Below are 16,973 nucleotides of genomic sequence, written 5' to 3'. Positions count from 1 at the left end.
CATCGGCACCTCGGTTGTTTCCCCGATTTGCACTGCAAGCAATCTAGGTGTGACCCTCGACGACCAACTGTCCTTCACTGCCAACATCGCTGCAACAACCCACTGACGGTGAAATGTATCAATTATTTAATGAAACTGTTTCCATATTTGATGATATATATATTTTTTTAACTCAGTAATGCAGACATAGATGTTAATGTTTTGTGTAATGTTAGGGGCCAGATGTTTGTGATCCCACATTTGTTTCCTGGCTTGGAAGAGGGGATAAAACATGACATCATAAAACACATACTATACAATAGTAAATGTCTTTAGGGTTGGTGGAGACATGCTACGGAAATTTAAATGCATCCAAATACAATTGTATCTTTAGGCTACTGGGCCTCTAGTTTTTAGTTGCCAAAAGTACAAGCGTGTTTAGTCAAGTTTTATAGTTTAGCTTCAATAATTAATTAGGTTAATTCTGGAAATAAGCCTGCCCTGCCAAAGCAGTGCCAGTAACACAAATGTGATATAGCTCTGTTTAATGTCTTTGGACGCCAGTGGAAACTATAAGGCATGGTGTTGTCGTCTCACTATCCTATGTTTTTTTATGCAAATCCTGTTAACATGTTCCAAAATAGTGATATGTGATAATAGTGATAATGATATGATCCTGAAGAACTGCCAAATAGCTGTAGGAGACATCTTTTTCAATTCCCTCCCCTTCCGACTGGAGTGGCTGTTGACACTTGCCAGAGGGTGCAATTGTGCAATTAGCACTCTTACTGCAACTACAAGTGACAGTGTCATACTCAGCTGTTCATAAATGGCAGGCATAATGTGACATTTAACAAAAAAATGTAATGCAAATGATATCATGACCCAGAATGTGATATCTTGAACTTTTTCAAGTGACCTAGTATAAAAACACAATCAGGATCCCAACCAATCCAAATGTATTACAATCAAAAAGTCTTGAATCTGAGTATTAACCATACAATACAATGATAATAGCCACACTTCAATTTTCAGTATTTGAATAAAAACATAAAAAGGAAAAGCACAACCTCCATAATGAAGTGCAACAAATAAATGCATAAACTGAGAAAAATATGTCATAGCATGTAATAAAAGTATTTCTGCATACTACTTCCTTCCCACAGTAGGTCCGCAGTTTACAGCCTCAGACTGGCCCTCGAACGCTGATCTATATGTGTTCGCTATGTATCTGGTGAGCCCCTGTGTGGTGTTGTGTTAGCATATGTGCCCCTTGTGTGGAGTAACGTGCTGTAAAGTTCATGATTGGTAACCTCCTGAAAGGGTTTTTCATATCATTAGTTTATACAAGAAATTATTAAAGGGGAGGGGAATTAATTTGGAGAGAATTATAAGATAGAAGAAAAACATATATCTAATGTACTCATGTAAAAAGGCAAAAATAAGCAGGGCTAGATAAAATGCATATTTTGTAACATCAACTGTCATCCCAGAGACACTGAATATGAGGCAGTTTAAAAAAAGTTTTAATTAAAAAATTAGCCACCCTCATCCCTATTTGACTCCCCACTAGAGTTTCCATAACACATTGCCAGACTCTTCCAAGCAAACCAAGCATCAGAATGGGGAGGAAAGGTGATTTAAGTGACTTTGAACATGCCATGGTTGTTTGGTACCAGACGGGCTGGTTCATACCTGTCAACCCTCCCGTTTTTCCCGGGATTATTCCATATTTTTACTTCCATCCCGTTTTCCTCCCATTAAAATATTTTCCCGTAATTTTCCCGTATTTTTAACCTTTCAAAAAAAAAGAAAAAGGCCTAATTAAAAGTGTAAAGTGGCCTCCGGTAGAGCAGGTGGCAGTATTATGTTTAATTTTAGCTGAAAAACGTTATCCGCCAGTAAAAAAAGAAGAAGAAAACAGGAACAATAACACAGAAGAAGACGACGAAAACATATGGATGAGAGTCACAGTGAACGGGAGATAGATGGAGAAGCAGCTGTACCTGCCAAACAAGTTAAAACTTTATGTAAGTACCAAATGGGAGGAGACCTTCCATTATTTAATAAAAAGCAGAGTCAGGACAACTTGTGCTTTTTGTAAAGTGTGCCATTCAGATGTTAGCATCGCACATGGCGGAATAAGCGATGTTCACCAGCAAGAAAAATCGTCCAAGCACAAGCACGCCAAGAGGCACAAAACATACACTGTCAATGACTTCATTTGTGACCAGAACTGTTTCGGAGGCAAATCAAGTGACCAAAGCTGAGGGAAAGTCGATGCTTTGCACTAAAAATAATGTAGCCTTCAGCTTCAGCGATGATTTCAGTCACAGTGTAGCGGACATGTTTCCCAACTCTGCCATTGCAAGGAAGTACTCGGGGAAAGTCGGGGAAAACAAAAGCCACACAACTCATCCATCATCAAATAAACTGATGATAATAACAAAAAAATAAAATACATACTTTACATAAACATGTATTTCCTGAATGTATATACCCATCCCTTATGTGTTTACATTTACATTATATGGGTAGGGGCTGGGGGGCTGCGAGCTGTTAAAATATGGGCGGAGTCCGCCAAAAAATTTCCCTCATTTTGAAATTCCAATGTTGACAGGTATGGGCTGGTTTGAGTATTTCAGTAACTACTGATCTACCAGGATTTTGAAGCACAACCATCTCCAAAATTGGACAATAGAAGATTGGAAAAAAGTCCTTTATAATCACAGTGTACCCATCTTCTAATGGCTACTTCCAGCAGGATAACACACCATTTCACAAAGTTTAAATCATCTCAAACTGGATTCTTGAATATGACAATAAGTTCACTGTACTCAAATGGCCAACACAGTCATCAGGTCTCCATCCATAGAGAACCTTTTGGATGCAGCAACAACATAATGCTATCATGCCAATATGCACCGAGATCTGTGAGGAATGTTTCCAGCACCTTGTTGAATCTATGACGTGAAGAATTAAGGCAGTAATGAAGGCAAAAGGGGTCGAACCCGGTACTAGCAAGGCATCCCTAATAAATTGGCCGGTGAGTGTACATCTCTCTGCACTATTCCTACTGTCTGGTTAGATGCTAAACTGTATTTCATTTGACTAGTACACTATGGCAATAACGTTGAATCTACTCTAATATCGATATGGTTACACAGGTTCATGAATGGACATTTTTAGGTGTGAACAATTGAATGCTGGAGAACACATGGTATTCAGGCTGTTTTAATGTAATGTAAACACAAAAACAATTGATCTAAATGATGTTCAGAAGAAACTAAACTTTCTCTTCACAATTTTCTCCCTCTGTTACAATGCCATAAAATGTTAACTTTTCAAACGTTCACTCTAAGTAGAAAAGCAACTTTAGGCGCCATTACTCTGTTCTCTGAAAAGGAGTGGCCTCCGTGGGTGGCAGTTGCTGCAGCCTGATTCAATGGAAATTATGCCTACAGGGCACCTTTCCAAAATATGTTATCTACACAAATGTTGCTGCTCCCCTCTGAAAACCACACTTTAATAATTCAAACATTTGAGGAAAAACAGCCAGAGCCTTGTGAAATCAAAATGAATGTGACAAGAGCCAAAAACAAACGGGACCGCAAATACAGTTAATTTCCAGTAAAAAACTTGCAGCAATAAGATCAAGAAAAGACAATAAAATATAGACGATGCTGAACATTATACACTATCAATCTGATGATAATGGAAACTTTGGTTTGAAATTGATATTGATATTTTCTTGAATTGAACAGACATGCTTCTTACCCAATTTGCCTTGGAGCACCAAACAATGAGCTGCACCGAATGACAGTATAAACTACTAAGAAAGGGCTGATATTGTCAAATTTATAAAAGGACATTAACTCAGACTCTAAACTATTTTTGAATGCCCCGTCTCTCTTGATGAGAACAATAAAAAATTAAAGGGCTTTTATGTGCGCCTCCTCACAGTTTCAAAGCACGTAGCTTTGTCTCAATCCTTCATAGTTAGAGTAAACTGGTCACTGCTGTAAGCCTCCTCAAGGAGCTGCAACCCTGCTCTCTCTACATCGAGGTGATTTCATGCCACTTCTCGCCTGATTGCACATTATCCACCAACCTCATAATGATATAAATAGCACTTGGAATGGCATGGTGCCTCCTTCTTTCCTCTTTAGATTCCAGCTGATTTCCTGCAGGCTATATTTTCCTACATCGTCTAAACTCAGTCGGCTCACAGTTGCAGATAACACTGCAAACATGTAATCAAAGGTGCTACAATGGAAGGTTTAATTAGGAACATGGATTGATGGGTGCGTATGTTCATATACTGTAGGAGTAGAATGTTACACTAAGGCTCGGACTAACGATCAATTATGATATGAATTATTTTGTAATTAATAATTTAGTCCAGATGTTCCACAACTGGATTGCAGGCTTACAAGATGATTAACAGGATAATAAAAAAAAGCATAGTTCTGCTGTCCAATACTGCAAAACCAATGACATTCCCATCAGCCCTAATTAGTGCTAATTAGGAAATGTTAACATGCTAACACCAAACTAATATGGTGAACATAGTAGGCTAAACCTTCAGGCTCGTACATTCCATTCATATTACAGTTGAAGATCTGCGTCGTTCTGGCGTTCCACGGATGCACATTCACCTATCGACACTCCTCGTTAGGTTGTTCACCAGGAGTTCAATGCCATTTTTTTGTAATTCTTTGTATTCCTATAAAGAATATATGAAAATATGAATTGGCCTTTATATCTGCCTAACATCAGGATGTAGCATTGTCATTGTGAGTTGCCACATTTAACTCAAAGCTCTGCCTAACGCTATGTTCACACGAGCCATTTTCAATGGAAGCCGATGACAAGCTACAAACTGACGAGACACTCGTAACGTGATGTGGTCACACGCTACAAGTCAAAGACCAGCTGGCCTCTTTTTTCAGCACTCCAATGACACAGTGAAGCGTTAACCAATCGTATGTTTTTGTTTCACCATACCCAGTAACATTCTCTCTCTCCTGTTCTGTTCTGTTTACAACATGGAAGAAACATTTATTTTTGCTGTTTGCCAGTTTTCAGTGCTGTTTAACAACATAACTACGTCAAAGAGCGCTTGAGCAACACTTCAATGGGAAACTCGGCCAAAATGTAGCTGGCAACGTTTGTTCGTTGTGTAGCCTTTGTCGCTCGTAGAGTGAACATAGCATGATAAGCCTACAGTCTGACAGAGCCACAAGCATGGCAACACAGTCTTGTTACTTTTAACACTTAAGTAAAGAGGCGCAAGGCAAAAGGTATATCTGACTGGAGGGGGGGAAAAAGTTGATCCCAAAGCCCCAAAGCCCATAGGTGACGATTTCACATTCATTATTTTGTTACACGGCCAGACAGATATGGATAAAAAATGTACTCTCAAATATTATACTACACCATAGGTCTTCAACAGGGGCCCGTGCAGGGGGGGTCGCAAAATAGTTTGTAGATAAAGCAATTTTTTTATTTTTTTTGCTTTTACGCATTCACATTCCCTCCTCTGCTGAGTACTGCGAAGGGCGGGACTTCGCTCCCGACACACACACCTACAGTCAGAGACAGAGCAGAGTAAAGGAGAGGGGTGAACTAACCCCTCCCCCCCCCTCCATCGCATGGAGCTCTTCATACAGTAGGGGGTCCCTGCTCCACACGACACCAGTTTGGGGGTCCTTGGCCTGAAAAACGTTGAAGACCCCTGCACTAAACTATCACATTTAGAAGCTGGATAATCTTCGGTAATATTTGCTTAAAAATTAAATTACTTCTTCATTGATTACCAAATGGTTGCTGATTATTTTATGGTAATTTGATAATCGATTCAGCTCTAGACGGGAGGACCGATTACAGTGACTGATCATTCTTTTAACATACACATGGCATGTATTATGTATTGTACGATTATCTTCTGTCTATCAACTCATCAATGTAAAAGGCAGACACTACAGGTGAATGGGGTAAACAAGTTAACTCTATATGCAAAAGAGGCTCTATTGAATGCTAACATTTGGTGAATTTAGGAGAACTCTACAGGCACAAATAGGTGTTTATTTTACTACATTTTTTTATGTGTATTTTGGATGTCTTCTTTCCACTAGTCTGAAATAATTCATGTTATGGAAGCAAAATATCCCCAACTCTCAAGTGCATGAAAAAATTATGTTTTTGCCTGCGGTGTTTCACCTTAATTGTTTGAGCGCTAAATTACATGTTCACTACTTTCTAAGTGTTAAGTTGCTTGATTGCACTGTGCAAAGAGACTGTGTGAGCAGGAGTGTTGTTCATCTTAATTACACTTACAGTGTAGTAATGTCACAATCTTGCAAGTTACACTTATTCCCTTTCAGTATCTGCACATTTTAGAAAGGTTATGTATTCCTGCCGGCTTTGCAGTTATAAAGACCGTGGCAGAATGAGATGTCGTGGGTTTTTTGACAGAACAAGTGAAGGTGGGTGGGTTGATGCTACTGTTATCTGAGGATGAAGCACACAAGAGGAGAAGGGGTGGGGGCAGTTAGAAGATTATAAAATTCAATTTAGGGCAATAGAGGGGTGGATCTTTTAAATAATGCGCCACTGAGCTCTTCTCCCCTTTTCAGTCTAAGACACAAACACACATGCATACACACACTTTCAAAAATCTACTGTACAATCACTTTATCTGTGTTTTTGTTGTGACATCCAGTAAAACAAAAGATGCCTGTTTGTTTTTGCTGCAGGGCCAAGCCAAGCTCCAGATGTTGCTAAGAACACACAGCTCATTAGGATTTGTGTTTAGGACGTATGCCTGTATTTCTGCATGTGAAATAGGGAGGAGTGCCTTGGGCGTAATGCCACGTTTACAACATTTCAGTACAGGCATCATCATCCAGTACAGCCTCTGCAGGGAGGAGTTCTTTTGAGGGTGACCCGGCAATCGAGGGAAGAGGGCATGAAATTGCCCCTCTGAGATATTTAAGAGGCTGTTACACTGAATAAGTGGAAATACTTCTCACCGAGAGGTATTGTCGTCAGAGTAGCTGTTCTCACCACACCACATTTAGAAAATGATGATAAACAAAAGGTGTTTTTCAGTTTTGTTAACCAGAAAAACACTTGAGCCAAGCAGAGAAAAACATACATCTTGACCTCATTAACCCTCAGTTTCCTATCATTTCATTCATTGGCTGACAATAGCAGAATGGTCTTGCTCCCACTCAAGTGTACCACACTGGGAGTTTAGAGTCTGAATTGAATAAAAAACAGAAAACTTTCTATGAACTAAAAAACCCTCTTAATAATTACATTTAAAAAACTATCTTGCTTGATCACAGAAATGGTGAATTCATTAATTTAAGACATTAAAAGCTGCTGTTCCTGAGCCTGCAAGGGGGAATTTAGGGGTGAAAGAAAAAGCGAGAGTGCAAATGACTTAACTGGAATATGAGACCTATTGTATATTCATTGAGATCTGTATGCGTTGTTCACGCCTGCTTGCACTTAAGCTCTTAATGGTTCCTTAAAACTGATGAGGTAAAGAGGAGAGGAGAGGGAGCGTTAAATGGAAGTGTTCTTCTAAATGTATTTTGGAGGAACGCCTATCAAGTGGAACAGAACTAGAGGGGAAATTAGCCAGGGGACATGCAAAGTGAGTGCTGTGACTGGCTGTGTGACATCCTTCTCTCTTTAAAGCTGTCTAGAGGGGAGGAGGGGTGCAGGCATAGTATCTCCAAGAGGCAGGGACTGCTTGAGAAACAGACCAGAGGGAGATGGTGGCCGTCTAATCTGAGTTTGTGGTTGTCTCTTGTGAGAAAGTGCTGATTTCTTAGACTGTTTTGTCATTGTTTATGTCATTGAAGTATTTAAATTGATATAGGAGTCATTTTAAAATACATGGTCTAGTTCAATTTCAACCATCTATCATACAGATTAATGATAACTATGAATGGGTGTCATTAGGATTTCCGATTTTCGGATTATTTTTTGCAAAGTGACCATGGCATTTTGTTAGTTGTCTTTACAGAGAATTAGTTACCTCCTGGCTCAGCTAGATGTCATCCCAGGTGTCAACTGCCGCAGTCTGACAGACATTTTCATTAAAAACTCAGAGCATCGTAATTATTGGGCCTCACATGCAAAGTATGAAACTATAAAGAAACATATATAACTCAACTATATTGAACTGCATTATTTGTATTATTATTATTATTATATTATTATTATTATTATTATTATTATTATTATTATTATTATTATTATTATTATTATTATTATTATTATTATTATTATTATTATTATTATTATTATTATTATCATGAACTATATTGACAATGGCTGGTGTTGGTTTCTTAATATTAGGAGAACATGTGAAAGAGAGAAAAACCTCATACAATAAGCTCCTTTTGTAAGAGGGAAATATGCCATTTATAGGCTTTGAACATGACAGACATGTTATACTAAAAGCAATTATACCAAACAGTCTTTACAATGTTCCGCCTTGTGATTGTGGATAAAATACTGTCGGATAGCGAAGAACTCAAGAATACAATGCCAATGTCCCCCCTCCCACAGCTCCCAATGCAGCCACTATTTTCTAAAGACATTTTTGTCTTAAGTGAGAACAACACTCATTTTCTAACTACTGACCTAGTTTATCGGTTCACATAATACGTCCCACTGTGTTTTATCAGCTCATGAAAGAAAATTCTGCAGTATGTGAATAGTATTGGCTTGTAAAAGGGAAAAGCCCAGAGTGAACATCAAACTGTCAAATGATAGTGTTACCTAAGACTCAGATACTGTGTGGTCTACCACTTATCGTATATTTGGCGTATTTTAAAGCTCCTAAACATGGATCACCCACTTTGGAGTTTTGTCTGATTAGACATCTTCTAATGACTGTGTGGAAGTGTACAGGCTGTGCTAGATTGAATTTTTTTGTTTTATACGTGTAACATTACATAATAGATAAATAGAAAAAGTCCACTTGAACGTACCTAGTTATCTATAAACACATTTACCCATTAAGCTAACATCTGTTAAAGTATTACAATATGGGTTTACCTGAGTAAAAGATACTAGAATATTATCATGGCGTTCAAAAGTGGCGTTATATTTATTGATAACAGCTACGTAGTTTGTCAAACAGCTGGTGAGTCACGTCTGACAATGTTTTGATATCAAACACTACCTTGTGATAGAGTTTGACAGCTTTGCAGTGTAGCTGCTGGAGCTAACTTTCACGTTAGTGTCAAAGACCGACAGGCCAAGCTGCCTCACGGCTCTGGATCCTTGAGGTCCCGACTCAGAGCTACTGATAAGCAATACATAATTATATAACACGCTGGATTGTTTGAGTTGGAGATTCCAACAACTATGTTTCACCAGCTGTCTGTCACTTTACCCTGGACAACTGCAGAGCTCACCTGGTGATCAACCGGATTATTGTTTGTATTTATGCATGTATGTATAAATCTTTGTTAATCTCCCCATTCAATTGGTTCCAATTATTTGTGTCATCAATAGTTTCTCAATTTAAAATTGATTCAGTGTGTATTTAGTCCTTTGAAATGCAATTTCAAGTCCTGATGAAGATCACCTAAAAAGAAAAGCTGAGAAAAGTGTGTGGGAGAAGAAAGCTCAAATGAAAGGGCAACGTTAATAATTTACTGGCTACCACCACTTGCTGAATGTCTTTGGAAAAACAAAAGTTGATCTCTGGAGAAAGGGAAAGAAAATATTTCTGGCAGTGGCTCGTACCGTCTGTGCTGCAAGGCGAGTACCAGGAAAATCCATCATTATCTACAACTCTGTATGTTGACGCAGGCCGGTCAAAATGAGTTATTTTCTTTGGCTAATCACGGTTGGCTGAAGTTTTGTCAAGTGGTGCGGTGTGTTTGTTGGCCAGCTCGTTTGTTAGTGCTGGAGTTCAATGATCCAATCGCTAACGCCAGTCTCTGGGTGATGCTGTACTTTCATCTTGCAAAGCTACTTACCAAGTTGTTGAATCCAAAACATTGGCCTTCTTTGAAGATTAACAACGCTACTTTGAGAATCTTTAAATTGATTAAGAATTGTATAAAATAAGAATCTTATTTAAATCAACTTTCCCCCTCACTTGGACTTATCAAGGCACTGTTAATTATGTAAATTTCAATTCCAAATGCGGCTCAAGTGATTTGAAAATGTCCCTTCGATATTGAAATACTTGATTACTCAGCCCTACTAGATATAGACATAGGCTACCTTTTAATTAGCTGATTGTAGTCATTTTGGTACCAGTTTGTTCTTTGTTCTTTTACCCAAGAGATAGATGCTGGCAGATATTCCCAAAAACTCTGACCTGAGGCCACCTGAACTGTATTACTCATTCCACTGCTTTACATTCTGTACAATATGATGTAAATGTGGCATTGGTGAATGGATTTTGGTGATATCAGCAAACTCTCAGCATAGCTTCATCCAACTTCAACGTGAGTAGTCCAATCAGACAGAATACATAATATCACCTGTCTAGGTTTTCAAGGGTTTTTAAGTTTGGAGTATCCAGGCCCAAAGTGAAAGAGACGGTGTACTGCTCTGACACCATTCCATGTCGGTCCAGACAATACCTCGCTGAATCCTACAGCGGGGTAAAATGTGTTGCGTTGCTTTTTGGTCTCCCACATTGCTGTCCACAGAGACTGCTGGAGCTGCACAGACCCAAAATAAAAGGCACAGCCGGCCAGCAAGATGGCACTTTCATCAAACTAAACCAAGCTTACGCCGGCTTCTCAATTATTAGATGCCTGAAATAAGCAACAGTGTAGAAACACTCGCTCCTCTACCTGCAACAAACCGCAGACACCTGTCAGTGATTTTGAAAAGGAGAGATTGTTTCTGAGATGATGGGATTTGGATTATGGTTATGTAGAGAGAGACAATACACTGATGCTGATTGCTACAGAAATACTTGCAGTGCTTGAAGAGAGAATCAGAACACCGCTTTTGTTTTGTGGCAAAGTGCAGTCAAGCTGCGTATTGGTGCCAGATGTATGAGTAACAAAGCAGGCGCAGGGCTGTACATACCTCAGCCTAAGCCTGGGTCTCTCAAACCTTTTCTGTGCCTGTCTTAAAGTCCCAAAATAAATCGGTTTGTCACAATGTGAATTTGTTTATGACATACAATAATATATTTCGCACAGAGCATGGCAGCAGCCTCAAATTGACTATACTTAAATGACAGGTTTAGAACATATCTAATGTATTTATTTCTCTTTAAAACCAAAGCCCCAGTACTGTAGTAGGGTAGAATCAGATAACTGTGAATTCAGTAACCAACATTCCTCTACTGTCACAATTTCCCCTGGCAATGCTGGAATGCTATTGAATGCACACTATGGAGGTAACCATATCTGGGGGGGAACTTTGCAAAAGTGGGCAGGAATGGCCTTACTCTGCACACACTTGCATTTTTGGTGTAGACCAGGCTATGTAATCTCTGGCGAGCCCACACATCAAGCAACGTACAAAGGAATGTTGGTTATTTCCTTCATGCACACTGCACAAGCCCCAGATTGGCCTATTCTGAGAAAACTCTGCAACTGCATTTTAGATCTCTGGAGAGAAGCTCGTTATTGGGTCTGTCGCTGAGCAGGGAACAGGTTGTGTGTTTACAAAACCACAATATTTTAAGCTTTTAGCTTTCAATAGTTTCTGGATGACGGTGGACTTTGCTAAATCAAGCTGAGGCTCATCTTGTGGCATAAAAATTGGGTTTTCCTCAGCATACATAACATTTGGAAAAAAAAAGAAAATCAAAATGTCTTTGCCCTGCCATGGAGACATCAGTCACAGTTGAAATTGAGGAAGTACGTAGGTGGAATTGTTGAATTTGTCAAAGGAGCTTTCTGCACAAATAGCATCCCAATTGGGTGGAATTGGTTTCGGACATTAATCACCATTGGACGGTACTTCTGAACGCTGCTTCACTCAAAGAGAGCATCTAGAAGACAGCTCCACTCACTGATTGCTTAATTACTTGTTGCCTTACTGAGTCATAAGCATGCAGATTGCGATCACAAATCCCCTGTGAGGCAGAATAAAACATCTTTCAGTTGTGCATCGTGAAGCCCCAGAAATCAATCTGGTGTTTCATAATTGTTCTTTACCATTGCTTTCTCAAAATTGCTTATACACTACCAAAAAAATCATAATCCAGCAAAATCACAACTATTCCACTATAGCTCCAAATGTTAGGGCTTATCATGTAAATAAACTCACTTTGTTGTAACTGCCGAACATTCCCCATGAACACAGGGCACAAGGAAAAATGTAATTAAGAAATTGGCTTAACTGCAAGTCGGAGCTTGAGAACACTTTTGCAGTCGATGTAAAAAGATAAAAGCTGGAACTGCTCCATTGTCAATATCAAGAGATTGCAGTAATGATGAATCCCACGGGAAAAAATATATCCTGTGGTACATGTTATCAAGTATCCTGGATATATACTTGATACATGTTTTCACTACGGTAAAGGAAAAACTGCAATGAGGTGCAATAACAATAATTATTTCCCATGTACAATATATAGGATTTAGAATAGTAAGTACTGCATTATACAGCAGATGGTATTCAGTGAATACAAAATCATCATTGCAAACAGTAAATTGCAAATATTTGTGTTATATGTATATACATAATATTTAACATTAAAAGGTTGGTATATTGAGTTTTTTGTGATAATTAAGTCGTAATGGTAATGTGATGGTAAGTAACTTACAACAGGAGAAGTGGCAATTTGCGATGGTATTAAACCCGCTTGGTGTCAGAGTTTTGTACATATGTTGATTTTAAACAAAATATTTAGCAGAATGTTGTATTGACTTTTAAAAACTGTATGACCTGGTAAATTTGTCATAGGTGTGGACACAAAGCATACTTCCTGAGAACAAACAAAGACGACATGCAATACCTTTTTCAGTTTTCAGGCGAGTGATTGTAATTACCCTGCTCTATAAATATAGTTCTTATCACAGCAGGATCCAAATTTAAATCATATCATAAACTTTGGGATTACTGAAGTGCAGATTACCATAAATCTCCCCACACAACTGAGGGTGTGTGGGCTGTTCCAGAGGACCTCAGGTTAACATGAAGGACATCTGCAGTGCACATCCGTAAATGAGACCACAAAAACCTTCGTCACCTATAATGGATGTTCAACCTTGAAATGAAGAAGTTAAAACAAACGTCAACCGACTCCTTTTATCTTTCTCCATGTGATAGCAAAACTGTCAAACAACAAATCAATACTAACGCACTTCATCTACCACTGCTGTGAATGTTGCATAAATTGATGATGTTGTGTCTTACAAACTGAATATTGTTATGGCAATTTGGAAGATTGCATTAGTAATACAAATTAAATATTCCCAGAGAAAAGTTCTGTAGACACATTAATGTATTAATGTAAACACACACACACCCTCAAACACACGCACACACACAAAGACAGTACAAACACACACCAAACAAATGTCTTTAAAAACATGCATGAGCCCATGCCATGCTGATGTGGTGTCTGCAAAAAGTTAGACATTGTCCAATTATTCATAGTCCCTTAAAGTTGACATTTCATTAAGAACATATGCAAGAGTGTAGCTTTAAAATGAAAATTTAGATAACAAATAATACAGAGATGAATTCCGTGTTAAAGCCACACTCAATTAACCTCGGAGAACACAAAAACTCAGTACTGTCTTAATGTTATACTGTAGTCCTCTGAAACCATGTTGTAGATTGCTATCCCTGGATCAGATTAGATATGTTCTATTTTCCACTTTAAGGTTTCAAAAGTAAAACCTGAATAATTGGAGACATCTAACATTTGAAGTCAAGCGTGTTATGAACAAAGAGTCAAGGATGCTTAACTGTGATTTAACAGTGTCTTTTTACAGGGCATACTTGATAAAGGATTTACCTCTCTGTTGAGCCTTTGTATTTTGATTTAGATTTTTTATTTTTGGCTGATGCGATGAATCATACCTCACACTCCCTGGAGCCAGAAATTGTGCATGTGCAGGAACCAGTGCCATTGCCTAGCACCTCCAATGCCTCTGGTGTGGCAGCAGGGTTGTAGCTCATGTAATACTCTTGGAGTTGGGAGCTCAGGTTCTGCTCTGGCTCTGGACTCTTTTTACGACGCTTCCGCCCCACCATGGATCGCTGCTGCAGCAACCTGGTTGCAGCTGGATAGCGCCGCCACAACACATAGATAATTGTCAAGATTAGGGACATAGTGAAGAAGAGTGCCACGCTGCCCACCACCACTTTGTGCAGAGTCATGTGCTCGACCTCTGGGGGTGGTATGACAGTGGGTCGAGTGCGAGCAACTGAGTCTCTTGGGTCTTTGCTCATGTGCCCTGGAAACGTAGGATGAGGAATCGGTTGAGGTCTGAATGGTGGGAGAGGACCAAACGTGCTGGCTGGTGGCATTGGGGGAGAGCCACTAGTAGGGGCAAAGGTTGGTTCACCGGTGGCTTCAGAAATGAGCTCGGACATTGGTGAGGGTGTTTCAGTCAAAACGTAATCAGTTTCCTCACAAATCCCGTGGTTCCTTGTGGCTTCCATAATTTTTTCTCCCTGGAGAAACTTTGGGCTGCTGCATATCATAGTGGTGTCTTTACTGCCCCGGAAATTTCTCAACCAAGCCACAAGTGGGCAAATTCCAGTTCCACAATCCCACATGTTTCCAGCAAGGCTGATGGAGGTCAGTGAGATCCATGCTGACACCGCCTCCTGAGACACATTGGACAGTTTGTTGGATTCCAGGTTGAGGACTTGGAGGTTGGGCAAGCAGTGAAACACAGCTGGGTCCAGGGTCTGGATTTCATTTCCAGACAGATCAAGTTTCTGCAGTGTATACCAGGTCCATGGAAGGCCCTGGTTGACCACCCTAATGCGGTTCCACTGCAGATAGAGTGATCTCAGGTTGGCTAAGCGAGGAAACAGAAAAAAGTTGATCCGTGAGAACTGGTTGTGCTCCAGATGCAACTCCATCAGCTTCTGTAGCCCCAAAAAGGTGGTGCGGGTAAGAGCCTTAATTCGATTGTAGCCCAAATCCAGAAATTCCAAACTTCGACACTCCAGGAATGCTCGAATTGGGATGTTGGAGAGACCATTTGAGCGTAGGTGTAGGTTTTGTAGTTTTCGTAAGCCATGGAATTGACCTGGCTGAAGGATTTCCAATTTGTTGTAGGACAAGTCCAGACTGCGAAGATTCGGAATTCCATGGAATGTTGAATTGTGCAGGGATGTGATCCTGTTGGAGCTCAGTATCAGCTCTTTAAGCCTGCGCACTCCCTGGAATGCTCGACTGTCAACAGCTGAAACCTGATTATGGTCCAAGTATATCCAGAGAAGCTGGCTGAGATGAGCAAATTGATACGGCAGCAGGGTGTGCAGTTCATTGTAGCGCAGGGAGAGGCCTTGGCAGCCTACGGAGATGTTTTCTGGAACATCTAAGAAGCCAGCTGAATCACAATGTACCGTTTTCCCCTCACATCTGCAGCTATTGGGACAGGTGCGCTCACCAAAGCTGAACAACAGGGGAGCCCGCAAGAGGAGGAGCAGGAGAGGGAAGAGGAGGTGTGTCAGTCGTCCATCACGAAGCAATAGACCTAAAAGAGAATATAAGACAGGGAGAGAAGAGAGGAATGTAAGGATCTTACTGAAGTCACATTTTCAGATGTTATATGCAAATAAGCCATGGACAAATCAAAAATTCAGTATCCTCTGTGAAGCAAAAAGGATTCACAACTTTTATAAACAGATGTGAGAAATCATTAAAAGCTCTTTGTTAAATAGCACCAAAAGCATATGAATGAAAAACTAGATGGAAAACTCTGGTGAATTAAATAAAAGATTGATCTTTAGAAGATCATCATGGAAGCTTTCTGCAAAGTACTGACTTTTGGGATATTACTTCTGCAGTGATGCAAATGGAATAATGGCTGCAGCATAGGAATTGTTATTTTCGATACTGGTAGTCATTCTGAAAGATCTATACTTTGCATACCCTGCGTTTTAGTATTCCTATGTTCATGGGTCATAAAGCTGGTTTCTGCAAAAGTGGACTTTCAGTTTGGAAGATTTGCAACCATTAGCAAGACCCCTTTGACCCCTACAGTATGTATAGTTTAAAAAGGGAAATGGCTGCATTTTTCACTTTGTCAAAGAAAAATCCAGAATTGTTTTCCCTTCAGAGTGAGACATGCTCCGATGTTTCTTACTCTCCCTGCCAAATTGTCAGCACACTCCATCTTCTCTTTCATAGACGAGCTAGACCTCACCTTTCTCTTTTTCAGGAGGTTTTCACAATCCTCCATCCACTGACATATACCGGTTTAATACAAAAGGAGACTGCTGCAATAGCAGTGCCAGAGTAGAGAATCTATTAAGTGTCAAGATTTCCACAACATTGACCTTGACACAGATGTTTTACATAGTTACAGACATATAAAAGGCTTGAAGGGTTCCATGTCCCTTTACTTCAGATGTGTTCTGTCTGAAGTTACCTTGGTTTTTATTTGCCACTATTGTTGGAACCATAATGAGCAAATCTATGAATATAAATATCTTGTCATCTCAATCAATAGCAACCTTAACCTTTACAATCCATGTTAATGCAAATTACAGGGTCTGCTTGAGTCTGCTTATATCCATACTGTGTGAACAGTATAGAACTCGTGGCCCCCTTATAAATGAAGTACTACAATTATAAGACAATGCAGCTGGACAATGATCATCAACATACAGGCATGGCAGAGTGGTATGTTCTTGAATGTCCAACCTGTAATTATCAGTAACACTTTTTACTCATATAGTCTTCTTTGATTACAAATTCTACATCCTGCAGCACAGAGCCAAGATATTTAAAGATGTGTCACTGTCCTAATACATTCTGACTGCACTATATGTCAAGGGACGCATCCCTG

General features: G+C 39.6%; 1 protein-coding gene across 3 annotated transcripts in view; it reads right to left on the bottom strand.

Moving 5' to 3' along the window:
* Window positions 1-16,973, bottom strand: part of lrrtm4l1 (leucine rich repeat transmembrane neuronal 4 like 1) — a 49,159-nt gene that overhangs the window by 15,055 nt on the left and 17,131 nt on the right. For 2 of the 3 annotated variants that reach the window (XM_029445052.1, XM_029445053.1), the window contains exon 2: window positions 14,023-15,656. In XM_029445052.1, coding sequence (XP_029300912.1) covers window positions 14,023-15,656 — 1,634 coding nt within the window. Of the gene's footprint in view, window positions 1-14,016; window positions 15,657-16,973 lie in introns of those variants that run through there. The other variant, XM_029445054.1, reaches the window with a different exon arrangement.

This window comes from Cottoperca gobio, chromosome 12 (assembly GCF_900634415.1).
Source record: "Cottoperca gobio chromosome 12, fCotGob3.1, whole genome shotgun sequence".
Classification (NCBI taxonomy): Eukaryota; Metazoa; Chordata; class Actinopteri; order Perciformes; family Bovichtidae; genus Cottoperca; species Cottoperca gobio.
The sequence above is the reverse complement of the archived record's forward strand: the minus strand, read 5'-3'. Positions and strand labels throughout refer to the sequence as shown.